Genomic DNA, 15,073 nt, shown 5'->3' on the forward strand with positions numbered 1-15,073 from the left:
TCTCCCGAAGGGCCTTAGGTGTCATATTCTTGTACGACAGGCAGTGTTCAACGTCATGGTCGGAGCTAAGACACCATACGCAGCATTCATGTCGATCCGTAATGGACATGGTTTTGCCACATTCCCCACAAGCTTTAAAACCGGTCTTCTTCGAAGACATGTCGAGAGAGAAGACAAAGAAGCACAAATATATAACAAAGTAACAAGGTTACTGCAAAAGCTACGGACGATCCCTAGGAAACCATTAGCATCGACGACGCGGAAAAAAGAGAACTGATGTCATCACGCCGGCATGGGCCTAATATCGTGTCGGTGACGTCAGCGGAGTTGTGCGCGATGCCGTGCCTCTATGATGTCGTCCACGTCGGCGCGAAGCTATGGAAGAATTTCCGAATGTTGCTGACGCAAGGGGATATTCACAAGGTGAGGAATCCACTGGCAGATGTATCTATCAGAAACAAGCATTCTGGGACCTCTCATCAGCCAGGCTAGCTTGAATCCAGTGGCAAAGTGAGTAAGGGACCCACGTATGGGAATACCCTGCCAATTTAGGGCGAACAAACTCAAAACAAGGACTGCAACAAACTGTAGATATTTTTACCATTACTGAGTCAAACAGATGCATACATTGAATACATGGACAAATGCATTACCTGATATTGGCTCCACTCTGCAAGGTTATAGGTGGTGTTTGAGATAGCTAGAACCATTCCTACATTGATAGTCATCTTATTAAGTACATACGTTGTCATACTATTTGAGGGAATAAACTGAACTTCACATGTCAATCTTTGATGAGTAACATTCTTACATGTAAAAATTATTGAATTTGTGTATTCCTATTGCTTCTACTGAAATATCTAAATACTAAACACTTCTTACATACATACTCAGAAGCACAGTATTTAAAGCAGCGACAATCTCCATAGACTAAATATACCACTTATGTACTTTTGGCTATGTAAAACAGTGTTCCCCTCAGTTAAACATCAACTAGATCTGGTGATATGACTATTCATGACTTCCAAGAAAAGTATATTTCAAAGCTTTGAAGTAACTTTGATGCTTTTAGCAGACAAAGAAAATGTTTATTGTGTGCAACATTGTAAGCCAGTTTTCCTGTTGCAGTGAGTACATGAAATACAACAATACATCTTTACTCTGTTCTTGTTAGTTAGAATAGCTAAGTTGATCAAATCTGTGCAAAATAAAATGCTGATTTCACCTCTAAAAATACTTATGGTTTGCCTTGAACGCATTTAAAGAAAACAAAATGCATTACTTTAGTTTGATCTATACACCTTTCAATTTCCGGGACCATGATCAGATTCTGGAGTCTGCCTTGCACTTCTCTTAAGCCAAAAGATATTTGCACCCTCTCTATTACTCTATTGAAATATATGTCTGCTTCTGTAGAAATGTTCCTGGGCATAAAAACATGTTGATGAAATCTCATCGCTGAACTTAGTTGCTGGAAATTCCCTTTCGAAGTCCATAGTTCTTTTTATCACAGAATATTAGCTTTCTCCTTGGATTTTAGTGTTCCCATGAAACATGCTCAAGCACAAAGCTTTTTACGCCACTTCAGATGCCGAGTTCCAAAGTGCACTATCAAAGGCCTACCTGTAAAGATCTAATGTCTGTTTGGAAATGACAGCCTACTGAAATGCCATGATACGAAAAATGCACATTTTAAGGGCATGTATCTCATCATCAGCTGCCTTTTGTCACAGCACATAATACCCTGCTTTACAAAGCATATTTGCAAGGGGGTTCCTAAAATATGTATAAAACATTATTAAAAAATCATTCCAAATTTACGTTTAATTGATGAATTACTATGATGAATTAATAGCAGAATCTACATATCTTACAAACACAAATGATTCAATAAAGATTACTTTGTTGTGTATTTTTCTGTGTAGATTTACAGGTGCTTAAAAAGCAGTACATCTAAGGAACGTTTTGTAACTGTTATAAAGCTTAATTTAAAACTCCACGTATGCAATATACAGTACTTGTTGTTTGCACCCTATGATTGTACAAAAGGTGGGTCTCTGTCTAGAAGGGCTTTGTTGGTGAAAAACTATGGTTTGGAATGTGGCCCTGTGCCATTGCCAGTGGCTGATGGTAATTCAAACATGCTTTCTATTGTGTTGTTTGTTATGCTGGTACTTTGGCATCCTTTCCGTTTGCCTGTATTTCACTTTACTTCTCTCATTTAATGATTAGCAGCATAGACATTGTTAACTCTAGAATTTGGTTAATATAGATTCATTGACTTCCAAAATGTTCAGCTGTGTTTTGATGGACGAAAAACACTAATAACATATACAACACAAGCAATATCAATTCATGGAACAGTGACACACCAGATAGTTTGTTTTGTATTTTAGGGATCTCTGACATCACTTTTTTGCGAGGGACATGACAGAACCTTAAAGTATTGGTAATTGAAGTAATCATATCAGATTTATGTGTGACATAATTTCCAACACAGAAACGTGTTGCCAAATGGTGCCTACTGAGAGCGAATGTAGAAAATCTGAAGACATGCTGTGAAATAGAAGCAGAGAGTTGGATGGGATATTTATGTTTTGGATGGAGACAGTGATGTGTGATTTTTTTCTTCTCTTGTACAGAATGCAGCGTTTCCTGTATGGTCCCTTCGCCCAGGGTGTGGAGTTGTCCTCACAAACATTGGCTGTGTCACATGATGGGAAGCTGCTCTTCAGTGCTGGACACTGGGACAACAGCCTACGTGTCACCTCACTGAGTAAAGGGAAGGTCATAGGACACATCAGCAGGCACATAGGTAACATAATGTGGCCAGGACAAAATGTCAATGAAAGCTGGATCTATGATTGAAACGTTCAGCCAAGATCTCACGTTACTTCTAGAAAGTGTCATGTGGCCTTGCCAATCATTAGTTAATGCCTTATATGAGCATAACATCTGCTACAGACACATCCAACTTCGTGCATGACAATATCCATCCTGACTGAGCTCTTTGTGTTAATCTTTGCCCTATAGTCACTGTAACCTGTGATTCGCCATGCACTGCTAATGACCTCGCATATTATGTCATTCATAACATGGTTTGTGCCATCGTTGATCACATAGAGCAACATCTGAATTGACATCATTGATAACAATATCATTTCAATTCACCAGTTTTAGTGATCTATGTAGTGTTGTTTGTATAAAATGGAATGTTTTAACTGATATTTACAGCCAACTATAATGTCCCTTCAACCTTTTTTTTCTTCACTATACATATACATAATGTTCCGTAAATCCCTTCGTACATATTTCCCTGATATTATCTAATCTGAGCATCTCTGCTTCTATTACTGTTGTTTTCCATTCACACCAATCCTTCCTATTTTGTCTGTCATGTTGAAGTGTGTTCCACTCCTCCAGCTGTCAGTGTGTCATAGTTAAGCATGTTGAACTTACCTTGTCTGGTTAATTTTCTACCAGTGATGCTAATTATGCCACGCTCACTGACAGTTTAAGCAGTCCTCACTTGATGCCTGTCCCTTGATGCTACTAGTGCAACAAACATGACTTCACTTAATTTTATGTGCTGACACTTCCAATATACTTACCTGACTGTCATATAATGTGTTCTTTATGATGACCTGAGACTTAGAGTATCCTTTATTTCCATCTATTTTCAGATGTTGTCACATGTCTTGCTCTTGACCTCTGTGGAATCTACCTCATTTCTGGGTCAAGGGATACCACCTGTATGGTGTGGCAGGTCCTGCAGCAGGTGAGCAGCTCAGTCTTGTTTTAAGACATGAATACAATTTCATATGAGTTATTTAAGTACATACATTTCTTGATAAAATACAACTTTTTTAATATATTCTTTTTATTAACCCAAAAAAACAAAAACAAAATATTTGCTTCTGGAATCATTACAGAGTATATAGTATTTAGATCGACATACACAGATCCATTGAGAGCAGAGCAATTCAAACCCCCAGTGTCCCACCCTCTCAGCAGGTAAACCGTGTAGCATAAGGTTTCAACAATTCATATTATGTTGTAGACTGATCAGTTCTATAGTCGATCCAGGCCCCCCATATCTTCTACCATTTACAGGGGCATCCCCTGCTCTGGTATACTGTCTGCTCAGCCCGCTGGCACCAGTCTAATTCACTCTCCCAGAGTCTCACTGTTGGGGCTTCATTGGCGCCCCATGCTCTGGCACTATTACGCTTCGCCACCACTCCTGCAAGAGCCAGCCAGGTTGTGGCCCATTTAGGACAGGCTATATCTCCCATCACCCCAGGATGCGCCATCTCGCCTCTACCGGGACCTGATCACCCACCACCGCTGCCATTACTTGTGCCACCTGCCTCAAGAATGTTTGAATCTTGGGACAATCCCACAATATATGAAAGAAACGTTCCTATTTCCTCACAGCCCCTCACACACTGTGCTGACATACAATGGCCCATGCGGTATTGCACAGATCGTAACACGTAGAATATATGTAAAATACGGAGCTGAATAAGACTGAACCTGGCCCGTACAGCTATCTCTCTAGGGCTCTGCATGGCCTCCCTTCAATCATCATCTTCCAGGAGACCCACGTCCGACTCCCACGCCGCCGGCAGGGGTTCCAAACAGTCAGGGGCATTATTCATAAGTTTTTTATACATGAGGGATATTGCTTTGCCAATCATTGGGTCTAGGTGGAGTCTGTCTTCAAGTGGTGTATATTCCGGCAACAAAACTCCATCCTTTAAGTGGCAGTGGAGTGCGTGCCACAACTGCAAGTAATGAAAATGCTCAGTCGGTGTTATTTGGAATTCTACCCGCGGACTATCAAACTAAATCATGTTGCCCTTTTTCCAGATGTCTCCCAGGTGAACAATGCCAATGTTGCTCCAGCCATTGAATCCCCTCAGGCTGCTAACCTCGCTCAAAAAATCTTCCTCCCAAAGGGGGGTTTGCTCAGTCAGCCGTGACTCCCATCCAATCATTTTAGTAGCCTTCCGCCAGGCCATGACCACGTACTGCATATGGGGCGGGTGGGACGAAAACATCTATCCTCCCCCATATAAGATTGAAAGAAAACTACCCCTGCCCATTGCATGACGATTGACCCGGTAGGCCGGTTCATCAAATGGTGAGAAGACCCATCCATCAACGTTAACCAGTTGTGACGCCCAATAATACTTCCTTATATCCGGTTCCGCCAGCCCTCTTTCGTAAACCCCCCTCTGTAGTTTCTTCTTAATGTCCGATATTCGGATTCAACCGCATGGAAGAAAACTTCAAAAATCAGGAGTGGAGTGTTTTGTATGGCATACAAAAGACGCGGTAAAGGCATACTTTTAAATAAAACTGCTCTCCCCATAGGGGAGACCGTCAAGCTCCGCCAGTAAACAACATCCCCTTTCAACCGTTCTAGCTGTGAGTGTACATTCAGGCGAATAAACGCCTCTTTCATTTTAGTGATCCATATGCCTAAATATTAAAATAGGTCCCTGTGCACCAGATCCTTACAGGCCGACGTCAACGCCGGTGACTACCCCGCCAAGGTGAATACCAAAGACTTATCCCAACTGATGCAGTAACTGGAATACTGCCCAAACGATTGTATGCTATGGATAAGTCTAAGAAAGGTCTGTCTGGGTCTATGGACATACAATAGGATATCATATGCGTACACGGAGATACTCTTCCCACCCCCCTCACTATCGGATTTGCCAAGAGCAAAGGCGAGAGCCCCTATGAAGCCAGAAAATTCTAGACACCGACCCATTAACCCAAACACGAGCCAACGGGGCAGCGTAAAAAAGCTCAACCCAGCTTCGGAAACCCGGACCACATCCACATTTTGCAAGGACTGCAAACAAATACAGCCATTCGATACTGTTGAAAGCCTGGAACATATAGCCTGCGCATGTCCCGCTCTGTTACATGACAGATGGACCTTATTGAGAGCGGAATGGATTAATTTAGGCGCTCACTGAGGTCGCCAGGCAATAATGGCAGCTATGAACCAGAAAAATATAAAGCTGAACATTCGGTTTACCAAATTTGTTGCCAGAGCTGCAAAAATGTTGGGGAAAGAAAAGGCAGCAATCCTTCCGCCGGTTGGTCCAGATCTCATTCTGGAATAGAAACTCAAGCAGCCGCCGGCCCCCTCCAGCAAGGTCCACATGGACACCGAATTCAGCTGACATATTGACTTGTTCCCCTCTTTTAAACCTTTTCAAAACCATTCCGTGACTGCCATGTTACTTAATGAGCCTGATCTGTAAAAGATAAATGCACATCCAGACAATTTTTAAATGTTACCCAATTTTATTGTTAATCTATTGCACTGCGTTTGTACTAACCAAAGTTCCTCTTTGCTCCTTTTTAAATTAACACATGTATAGGTGAGTTATATGGTCTTAACATTTTTGTCATGATTTTAAGTAATCAAACAATAAACTTGAATTTGAGTCCTTACTGTTGAATTCCACATGGGCATCAAGTGAGAGGAGTGCTGCTGGGACATCTGGCCTCTGTTGTTCTACATGCATAACCCTAAATAATCGCCAGAGATTCAATCTAGTACTTCTGTGAGGCATGAACCCGGACTGATCCGGATGAATCAAAGACTGTATTAATGAAGTCAATCTGTTTGCAATTGCTTTGGAAAGTACTTTGGCCTTGAAGTTCAGGAGCAAGATTGAATGATATGAGCTACAGAGATCCTGCGGTTTGCCCTTCTTAGGAATGACAACAATAGTAGTTGTTATCAAGTCCAGAGGGAACTGTCCATCGGTCCTTACCTCACGAAACATATTAAGCATATGCTGCTCCAGTTGACCTGCCACACATTTGTACAATTTCGCGGGGAACCCATTAGGACCCGCTACTTTCCCTGACTGGAGATCCCGCACAGCACCCTCAATTTCTTCTATCGTAAAGTCTGAGTCTGCCGCTTATCGGTCCTCATCCGGCAGTTTTGGTAATGCAATATCCTTCAAAAATTCCAGGCACTCCTCTTCACCCCTATCGGACTAGGAACGGTAGATCCCTTCGTAATATTTGGTAAACGCCTCGGCTATAACTGTACCCGCTACCCGTACCACGCCCTCCTAAGTCCAAATCTCAGAGACCCAGTTACGACCTCTGTCTCCTTTCTAACCACGCAACAAGTTTATTTTGCCTTGTCGCCAAGTTCATAAATACTTTGTTGTGTGGCTATGGTGTAGGTATGGGCTGAATTCTCCCCTAAATCCCTAAGACTCAAACAGAGAGAACAAAGTGTATGCAGGTGTTCAGCCTCGCCCCCTGAATCAGTCCAGGCGCCGAGTCATGCAGTGCTATCTCCTGTTCCAAACTATTGCAATCCACCTGCTTTTCCATTCGCCTAGCCTTAGCCTCCTCTTGTACATAGTCCCTGCCTGCCGTCTTGTATGCCTCTCATAGTATACAATGAGAGCGCACAGATCCCACATTTTCTGAGAAATAGAGTTCCGTACATTCCTCAAAGTGTTCCCTAAACTCCTGATCTTTAAATAAATAGAGATCTAAGCGTGGGGGTAGAGTCCAGTCCCTCGCCGGGCCCTATATGAGTAGCTCCACCAGGGAGTGGTCAGAGATTCCATGGGCCCTATGACAAGTCGCCTGAAAAAGGCCAGTCAGAGCAGAGTGCATTAAGATGTAGTCTAAAAGTGGAGATGTGAGTGTATTGCCTGGTCATAGAATTATGTAGTCGCCAAAGATCCACCAACCCCATTGCAGTCACAAAGCCCTCAAACGGTTCTGACCCCCCTGCCCTAGGGGAGCGAGTGTTGCAGTCAAGTGCCACCTCCATAGTCTCATTCATGTCACCACGTGGGAGGTGAGTGCCCACTGGCATGTCTAGAAGAAGGTCGCTAAGATCTGGGAAAGTTATCCTGTGTGATCTAGGGGGACCGTCCCATGTCCACGACAGTGCAGCATAGCGCCCCATGTGGTCAGTCAATGAGCGAGCAATCACCAAAGGTAACCTGTTCTTAAGCAAAATCGCATTACCCCTGGAATGCGTTGTAAACACTGCATGGACTGCCAGCGTGTACCCAAACCTGTTGAGCGCAAGATAGTTATTCCTCTTCAGGTGTGTCTTCTGTAGGAGCACCACATCTGGAGTATGTCTGGACGATAAAATTAAACGGACCTTGGTGCAAATTATCTAAGCAGACTATTCACATTACAGGATAGCACCCTCAGGTGTTTACTATGCTGCGAGGTCATCGGAAAAAGACACCTGCCGAATCACCTCCCCCCTGCCCTCCCAGCATTTGTCCACCCCCTACCCCAAAGCATCTGTACAATGCCACATGTCCCAAAACCCAGGTCAGTGCAAGTATCATCAATGATCTGAAGCAAGTATAACACAATGATAAGAAAAAAGACCCCATAAACTACAACCGCCCCTCACTGCTAACCTGCTGCGCAGGCTTAACCTTACACGCATCTCCAACTAGCAGAGAGCCTGTCGCTCAAAAAAGAAAAAAAAACAGTAAACTAAAAAAAGGGGCTGCCGAGCGTCGCCTACACATAGCTCCGCGAGGCCCCACTCCTGCCCAAGTCCAGGAGAAAAATGGTTGCAGTGTGGCAGCAAGCCTACAAAGTCAATCATCTTAAAGAGTGCGTTAACCAACTTACTCTCCCCAACAATATACATTACGTGATGCAGCAATGAGTCCTAGAACGAAACCTCTATAGCCGTGAGGTCATTTTCTGTGAGTCTCTGAGATCACCGGGCTCAACGTTCTGGACCGCCGGGAATGCCGGTCATTCATGTCCATTCCTTCTTGCCCACTTGAAAATTATTGTGAGCGCTCATGGGTATCTCTCCAGCCATCCGCCACACGTAAAGTGCCTTTCTGCGGTCGCGCCTCATCCAGCCCGGCCTGTGCATCAGATGGAGTTGTGAAGAACCTCCCATTAGCAAAGATTTTGAGCTTCGCTGGAAAGAAAATCATATATCTGATGCCCCTATCTCTTAGGGCTCGCTTAACTCTACTCTAAAGGTGCAACAGGTGCGGCACACCTTCGACAAAGTCCGGGAAGAACCTCACCATCGTTTTCTCATACGGGAGGTCACCATGTTGTTGAGCCGCCTGTATTTATTTATTTATTTATTTATTTTTGGAGTTTTCTATAGCGCTGGCCAGACCCCAGGGTATCAGAGCGCTTTACATTCAGTCAGGAAGAAACAGGTGCGAAAAATAGTGCAGCATACTGTAAACAGGGTATCTACAGGTCAGAAATTAGCTCAGTGGTCTTCCGCCTGGGTGGCGGTTTTGAGGTAGAGTTGTTGAGGTAGTCCGAGTTCCAGGATGCGCTAATGAGGTAGAGTTCGGGAATGCGCGGTTGAGGTAGAGGATTTTTAGTTGTCTTTTGAATTCGGGAAAGGAAGGAGTGGTTCTGATGTCCACTGGGATGCAGTTCCAGATTTTTGGTGCGTTGTCGGCAAAGGAGAGGCTGGCGGGTTTTTGTTTCCGGGTTTTCAGGGGGATGAGAAGTAGAGAGTTTGTACTTCTGAGGTTTCTGGATTAACCCGCTTTCTTGAGCTTGGAGGCTAGATATTCCGGTTTTCCTGTGTGTAGGGCTTTGTGTGTGAGGCAAGCCGTTCTGAAGTTTGCGCGCATTTCCACTGGAAGCCATTTAAGATCTTTGAGTGCGGGGGATATGTGGTCAAATTTTCTTGCACCTGAGACCATTCTGGCTGCTGCATTAAGGGTGGTTTTCAGTGGCGCTAGGTGGGATATGGCTGTGCCGGATAGTGTTGCGATCCCATAGTCCAGTCTGGATAGGACCAATGCTTGGGTGGCTTGTTGGAGATCTTTTTGTGGGATGTGTGGTTTGATTTTATTGAGGAGCTTCAGATTGAGGAAGGCGCTTTCGCAGAGTTCTTGATGTGGTTTGACATAGTAAGTTTGTTATCCAGGGTGATTCCCAGTGATTTTACTGTGTTGGTCGGGTGAGATTTCCTTTGAGAGCGTCAATGGCTTTCACCCATTCAGTCAATTTGGGGTTGTCATCTTTGTTGGAGATGAGGAGGATCTCGGTTTTCCCTTGGTTTAATTTGAGGTGATTCGTCCCTAGCCATTCTTGGATTTCATTTAGAGTGTTGTTGAGTCTTAGAATGTCGTTATAGGAAGTGGCTTCTATGTAGATCTGAGTGTCGTCCGCGTATAGATGGAAAGGGATATTAGCTTTCTTCAGTATGATGGTGAGGGGAACCATGTATATGTTGAACAGTTGAGGGGAAAGGACGGATCCTTGGGGGACCCCTCTGGTCACGGGTAGAGGGTCTGATGTGAAGGATTTTATTTTTACTCTTTGAAAGCGGTTCTTAAAGAAGGAGTCGAACCATTTCAGGACCATGTCCTCCGCACCTACTCGTTCTTTGAGGGCTTTGATGAGGAGCTTGTGGTCAACCGTGTCAAACGCCGCTGACAGGTCAAGAAGGATGAGTAGGCAGCATTGATCCGAGTCAAGGGAGTTGCGGATGTCATCTACTATGTTCAGGATTGCGGTTTCGGTGCTGTAGCCTTTTCTGAAGCCAGATTGGTTTTGATCAAGCAAGTTGATGCTGTCGAGCTGGTTGTTGAGTTGGCGTAGTACGCATTTTTCTAGGATTTTGGCTAGGAAGGGTAGATTTGAGACTGGTCTGAAATTGTTGAGGTCGTTGGAATCCAGGCCTGGTTTCTTCAGGAGGGGAGTGACCTGGCCAACTTTAAGGCAGTCCGGGATGGTGCCAGATTTTAGGGAGCTGTTGATGATTTTACACCAGAGAGGGGCAAGGGTGAGTTTGAGGTCTTTGGCCATTTGGGCGGGGATGGGATCAGAGTTATGGGAGGAGGGTTTGGAGGATGAGATTAGGTTGAGGATCTCTGCTTCTTGGATGAGGTCGAAAGAGGACCAGGCAGTAGAGGTTGTGTCTCCAGCGGTGGTGGATGTTGTAGTTAGGTTGATGTTGATGGTCGGGGTAGGGCTGATGTCTAGGGATAGTTCGATCTTGGCGATTTTTTCATTGAAGAAGGAGACGAAGTTGTCACATAGCGTTTTGGAGGGTTGAGCATGGACGGTGGATGGCTTGGAGGTTTGTTTTTTGATGATCTCAAAGAGTTCTCTAGGTCTATTTTTTGCCTTTTCTAGCGCGTTGCAGAAGAAGTTTGTTTTTTCATTGTTGATGTGGTTTTTATACCTTCTTCTTACTGCTCTGAGTTCTTCGCGCCGGCTGCAGGAGGGGTCTTTTCTCCACTGTCGTTCTGTGGCTCTGAGAAGTCTCCTTTCCTCGTTGATGTCTTTGTTGAACCAGGTTCTCGATGGAATGTTCCTGGGTCTTTTTTGTTTTAGAGGTGCCAGTTGGTCTAGGATGGCGGTAGTGGTGGAGTTGTAGTGAGAGATGAGTTCGTTAGTTGAGAGACCTTCTGTGTGGCTCAGCAGGGAGGCGGCTATTTTTTCTTCTAGTTCTTTTGGGTTGATTTGTGAAAGACTCCTGGACCATGTGCTGGGGGCTGTGCTAGTGGGGTGGGACTGGACCGGTTGATTGAGGTGGAATAGGATTAGGTGGTGGTCAGACCAGTCTACCGGGAGGATGTGTTCAATAGAGATTGTATCGTTCCTGGCGATGATGGCGTCCAGTGTTGCCCCTTTGTTGTGGGTCTCTTTTGAGCAGTGTTGGGAGAGGTTGTTTGCGTGTAGAAGTTCGTTTAGTGATTTTATAATGGCATTGTTCACGTTGTTCCAATGCAGATTAAGATCCCCTAAAATGATGGTGTTGGACTCTTTGAGGGAGCAGTTGGCGATTAGGTTTGAGAGTTGTTCTGTGAATATAGTGTTGTTGCCTGGGGGATGGTATATTAGGTGGCATTGCAGTAGGTTGTTGTCCGTGGTTCTGATGTTGGCTGTAAGGCATTCGAAGGCGTTGTAGTTGAAGGTGTCGCATTCGATGACTGAAAGGTTGTTGTTGTGGATAATTGCCACACCTCCACCTTTTTTTTGGTCCTTCCTATCTTTGTTGATTTGTTGTAGGATAGCATCCCGGTCCCTATAATTGAAGAGCCCGACAATGATCGTTCTGGGAGGAGCCCCAGATTTTGGTGGAGGGACTGGAGCTGTATGAGCCCTCTCTACTGTGAAGAAGGTGGATAGTCATTTGGGCTTCAGGTGACTCATTATTAAGTCCTCAAGGAAAAGGTCCATTCTAGGGCCTTCTGCCCCCTCCGGGACCCCCACTACGCGGATATTGTTCCGGCAGCCACGCCTTTCCTGAGCTCCTCCTTCAGGGCCACCTGGCGGTGTTGATGAACCAGCAGTTGAACTTTCTCCTCCAGCTTACGAGTGGTAGATTGAAGCGCCATAATCTTAGTCTCCGTCACTGTGACTCGCTCTGAAGTTTTGTTCATATTGGCTCTGAGAAGATTCATTTTGATCGAAACTTTGTAGATTTTGGTTTCCATCGTTGTTCCCAGAACCTGAATGGCTGCCGTAATTGTACTGAGAGACTGTTCCGAGGTGTCCGCCTGACCACCTGTTGCACCCTCCTCTGAGAATGGCTGTTTCGGGACCGGGTACTTGTCCAGTTTATTCGACTGCACCAATAGGGCCACTTTCGGCGTGTAAAAGTCCCAGACTCAGAGGCCTATTGTGTGCTGATAATTCTGAAGCAGCCCCGTCTCTCTCTACCACTTTCGAATGGCGCTGGCCGCACAGGCAGGCTATCGTCAAAATAGGCACCCCATTGGGAGGGGGGCCGCTGCAGACTTCTCACGCCCTTCAGGTATACCAAATCCACCTGTCTGGAAGTAAGTGCCGGGGAGTGGAGGCAGGCGTGCCACGTGGGTCAGACCCGCGGGCAGGCCCCGCCCAATTGCAGTATCCCACCGCTGTCCAGAAAGTACCACGGGATGCAGGTGCCCCAAGCACCCACACTGCTGCGTATTCAATCACCTGGGGCCAACACCCCGCTGATCAGACTGACCACCAGCCAAAGGCTAGGACCACGGGGCAATGACGGTTGGAGCAAAACTGGAGGGGCACACATAAGAAGCAATCCCCTGTGGCCATACTTAAATGAGGAGGCCTTTGACGTAGTCAGCAACTGTATAGGTGCAGGCCGGTGGATGGGGTCGCTCTCTCGCCACCAGGGTCCTAGGACCCCAAGCCAAATATTCTAGCTAAATCAGAGGATGCCACTCAGCCCCTGGGATGTCCTCTGCAGTGTCCCATATGTTTGCGAGGTCAATAATGTCACTGCGGGGAGAGGCCCCACGTTCCATCCGTTCAGGACCTCAATCAAAGGGGCAGTCAAATAACTTGCACTCGTCCTATCTGCCGCACACCGTGATCCGCTGCCCTCTGGAAGCCGGCGTGAATTGAAGCTTCTGGTTGGTGCGTCCACCCATCACCAAAGCTCCCTTGCAGGGCCCAGGTAGCTCAGGGGCGATATCGTGGTGGCGGCCCCCAGCTCCTCCACTGCAGCGGGCCTCCCCTTGCGCACCTTCCAAACAGCGCCAGAGATCAGCCGTTATTGCTGGGGGGGTCGCTCCACCCCACTCTCTAAGGGCACACAGGGAGTCGCCGCCGCTGCAGATCTCACTACAGACCCGCAGCCACCGGACACTGGCCAGCATCCAAAATCGTACTGGGTGGGTACGGCAGCGTGGCACACAGACTTCACGGCCCACCTCCAGCACCCACAGGATACTTACTGCTGGCTGACCACCACGCGCGACACAATATTGTTTAAGGTTTTCTGACAGCCTTAACTTCATAAGGCTCCCTATTGCCACAATATCCATATCATCAAAAATCACTGTGTGTGACATCGATGGACAAGTCTCATAAACACCATGTCCATTATAAATCTAGAAATCAAGAATTATGGTTATTCTGAATGTTTGATGAACTGGTCTGACAAAATGTACACAATGAAATTCAAATAACACTGGAAAAATTATAAGAAGTACCACCAATGTTCTCTCAAAATCCAAAATGCAAGCTATTTAAAAATTACTGTTCTTATCGAACCTTAACTTTTTTACGATTGGCCCCCAACTGTCACAATATCCATGATCTCAAATGTGACATCACAAAAGATATATTGTTATATGTTTATAGAAACCACTCAACGCAAGCCCTTTATGTATCCATGCTACTATATATGCTCTGGTCCATGTGATATCATTCAGAGTGAGATCTTTGGTGCACAAGGAGGTGTCGTTCTAATTGTGCTTATCTAGTGATCTTAAAACATTGGTCATTATTGAGCTAAAATGTAAACATTGTTTTTTGCAGATTTTGTTTGTATGCACTTGTGGATGTATATTTGTTTTCATGGTTCACTCCCACAAAGCAACTTGATACAATTTACTTTCAGAGATAGAGTATTGGTTGTGGGGCACTCTTATGGAATATGCTTTCTTTGATGCCTTGACAGCTATGCAGCCTAATGAGAATTGTATTTCTTCTCCAATTGTGCATTTGTCTCTCACAGGGTGGTTTCTCCTATGGCTTAGCTCCAAAACCTGTGCAAGTATTGTATGGACACGATGAAGAGGTCACATGTGTTGCCATAAGCACAGAACTGGACATGACTGTGTCTGGATCAAAGGTAAAGATTTGATAGGAATAGTGCTATTAACTGAACTAAAGTTAATGTACATTTTGATCTCTACTACTGGCCGCCGGTGATTCTGTTGTAACACTTCAATAAATTCAGTTACCCATACATTAAATATTTAAATGGTATTTTCTGAAATTATTTTGGGAGTGATATAGTCACTGTGGTTATGGCATGGAGATGATAAGCTCATGTGCAAAGACTACGAGGGCTTTACTTATTCATAGAGTCTGTGAGTATGGGAGGGAATGCCTGTGGCCTGTGAAGATATTTTAAATGGCACTGGGTCATTGTTACTTTAGTCGATGCAGCATCTGTGTAATGAGACAATTGCTAGGAAGTTTGATAGATCTTAAAAACAATGTATTACATATGCTGCGGTGAATTTCTTCTAGACTTTTAAGAGAAGACGGGGATGCTTGTTTCTGTTGG

General features: G+C 45.0%; 1 protein-coding gene across 7 annotated transcripts in view; it reads left to right on the forward strand.

Annotated features, from left to right (window-relative positions):
• The window catches only part of NBEAL2 (neurobeachin like 2), a 750,879-nt gene that overhangs the window by 670,801 nt on the left and 65,005 nt on the right, over window positions 1–15,073 (forward strand). For all 7 annotated transcript variants that reach the window (XM_086940998.1, XM_086940997.1, XM_086941000.1 and 4 more), the window contains 3 exons: window positions 2,643–2,815; window positions 3,684–3,778; window positions 14,516–14,632. In XM_086940998.1, coding sequence (XP_086797124.1) covers window positions 2,643–2,815; window positions 3,684–3,778; window positions 14,516–14,632 — 385 coding nt within the window. The remainder of the gene's footprint in view (window positions 1–2,642; window positions 2,816–3,683; window positions 3,779–14,515; window positions 14,633–15,073) is intronic.

The sequence above is a fragment of the Lissotriton vulgaris genome, chromosome 10 (genome assembly GCF_964263255.1).
Source record: "Lissotriton vulgaris chromosome 10, aLisVul1.2, whole genome shotgun sequence".
In the NCBI taxonomy this organism is placed as follows: Eukaryota; Metazoa; Chordata; class Amphibia; order Caudata; family Salamandridae; genus Lissotriton; species Lissotriton vulgaris.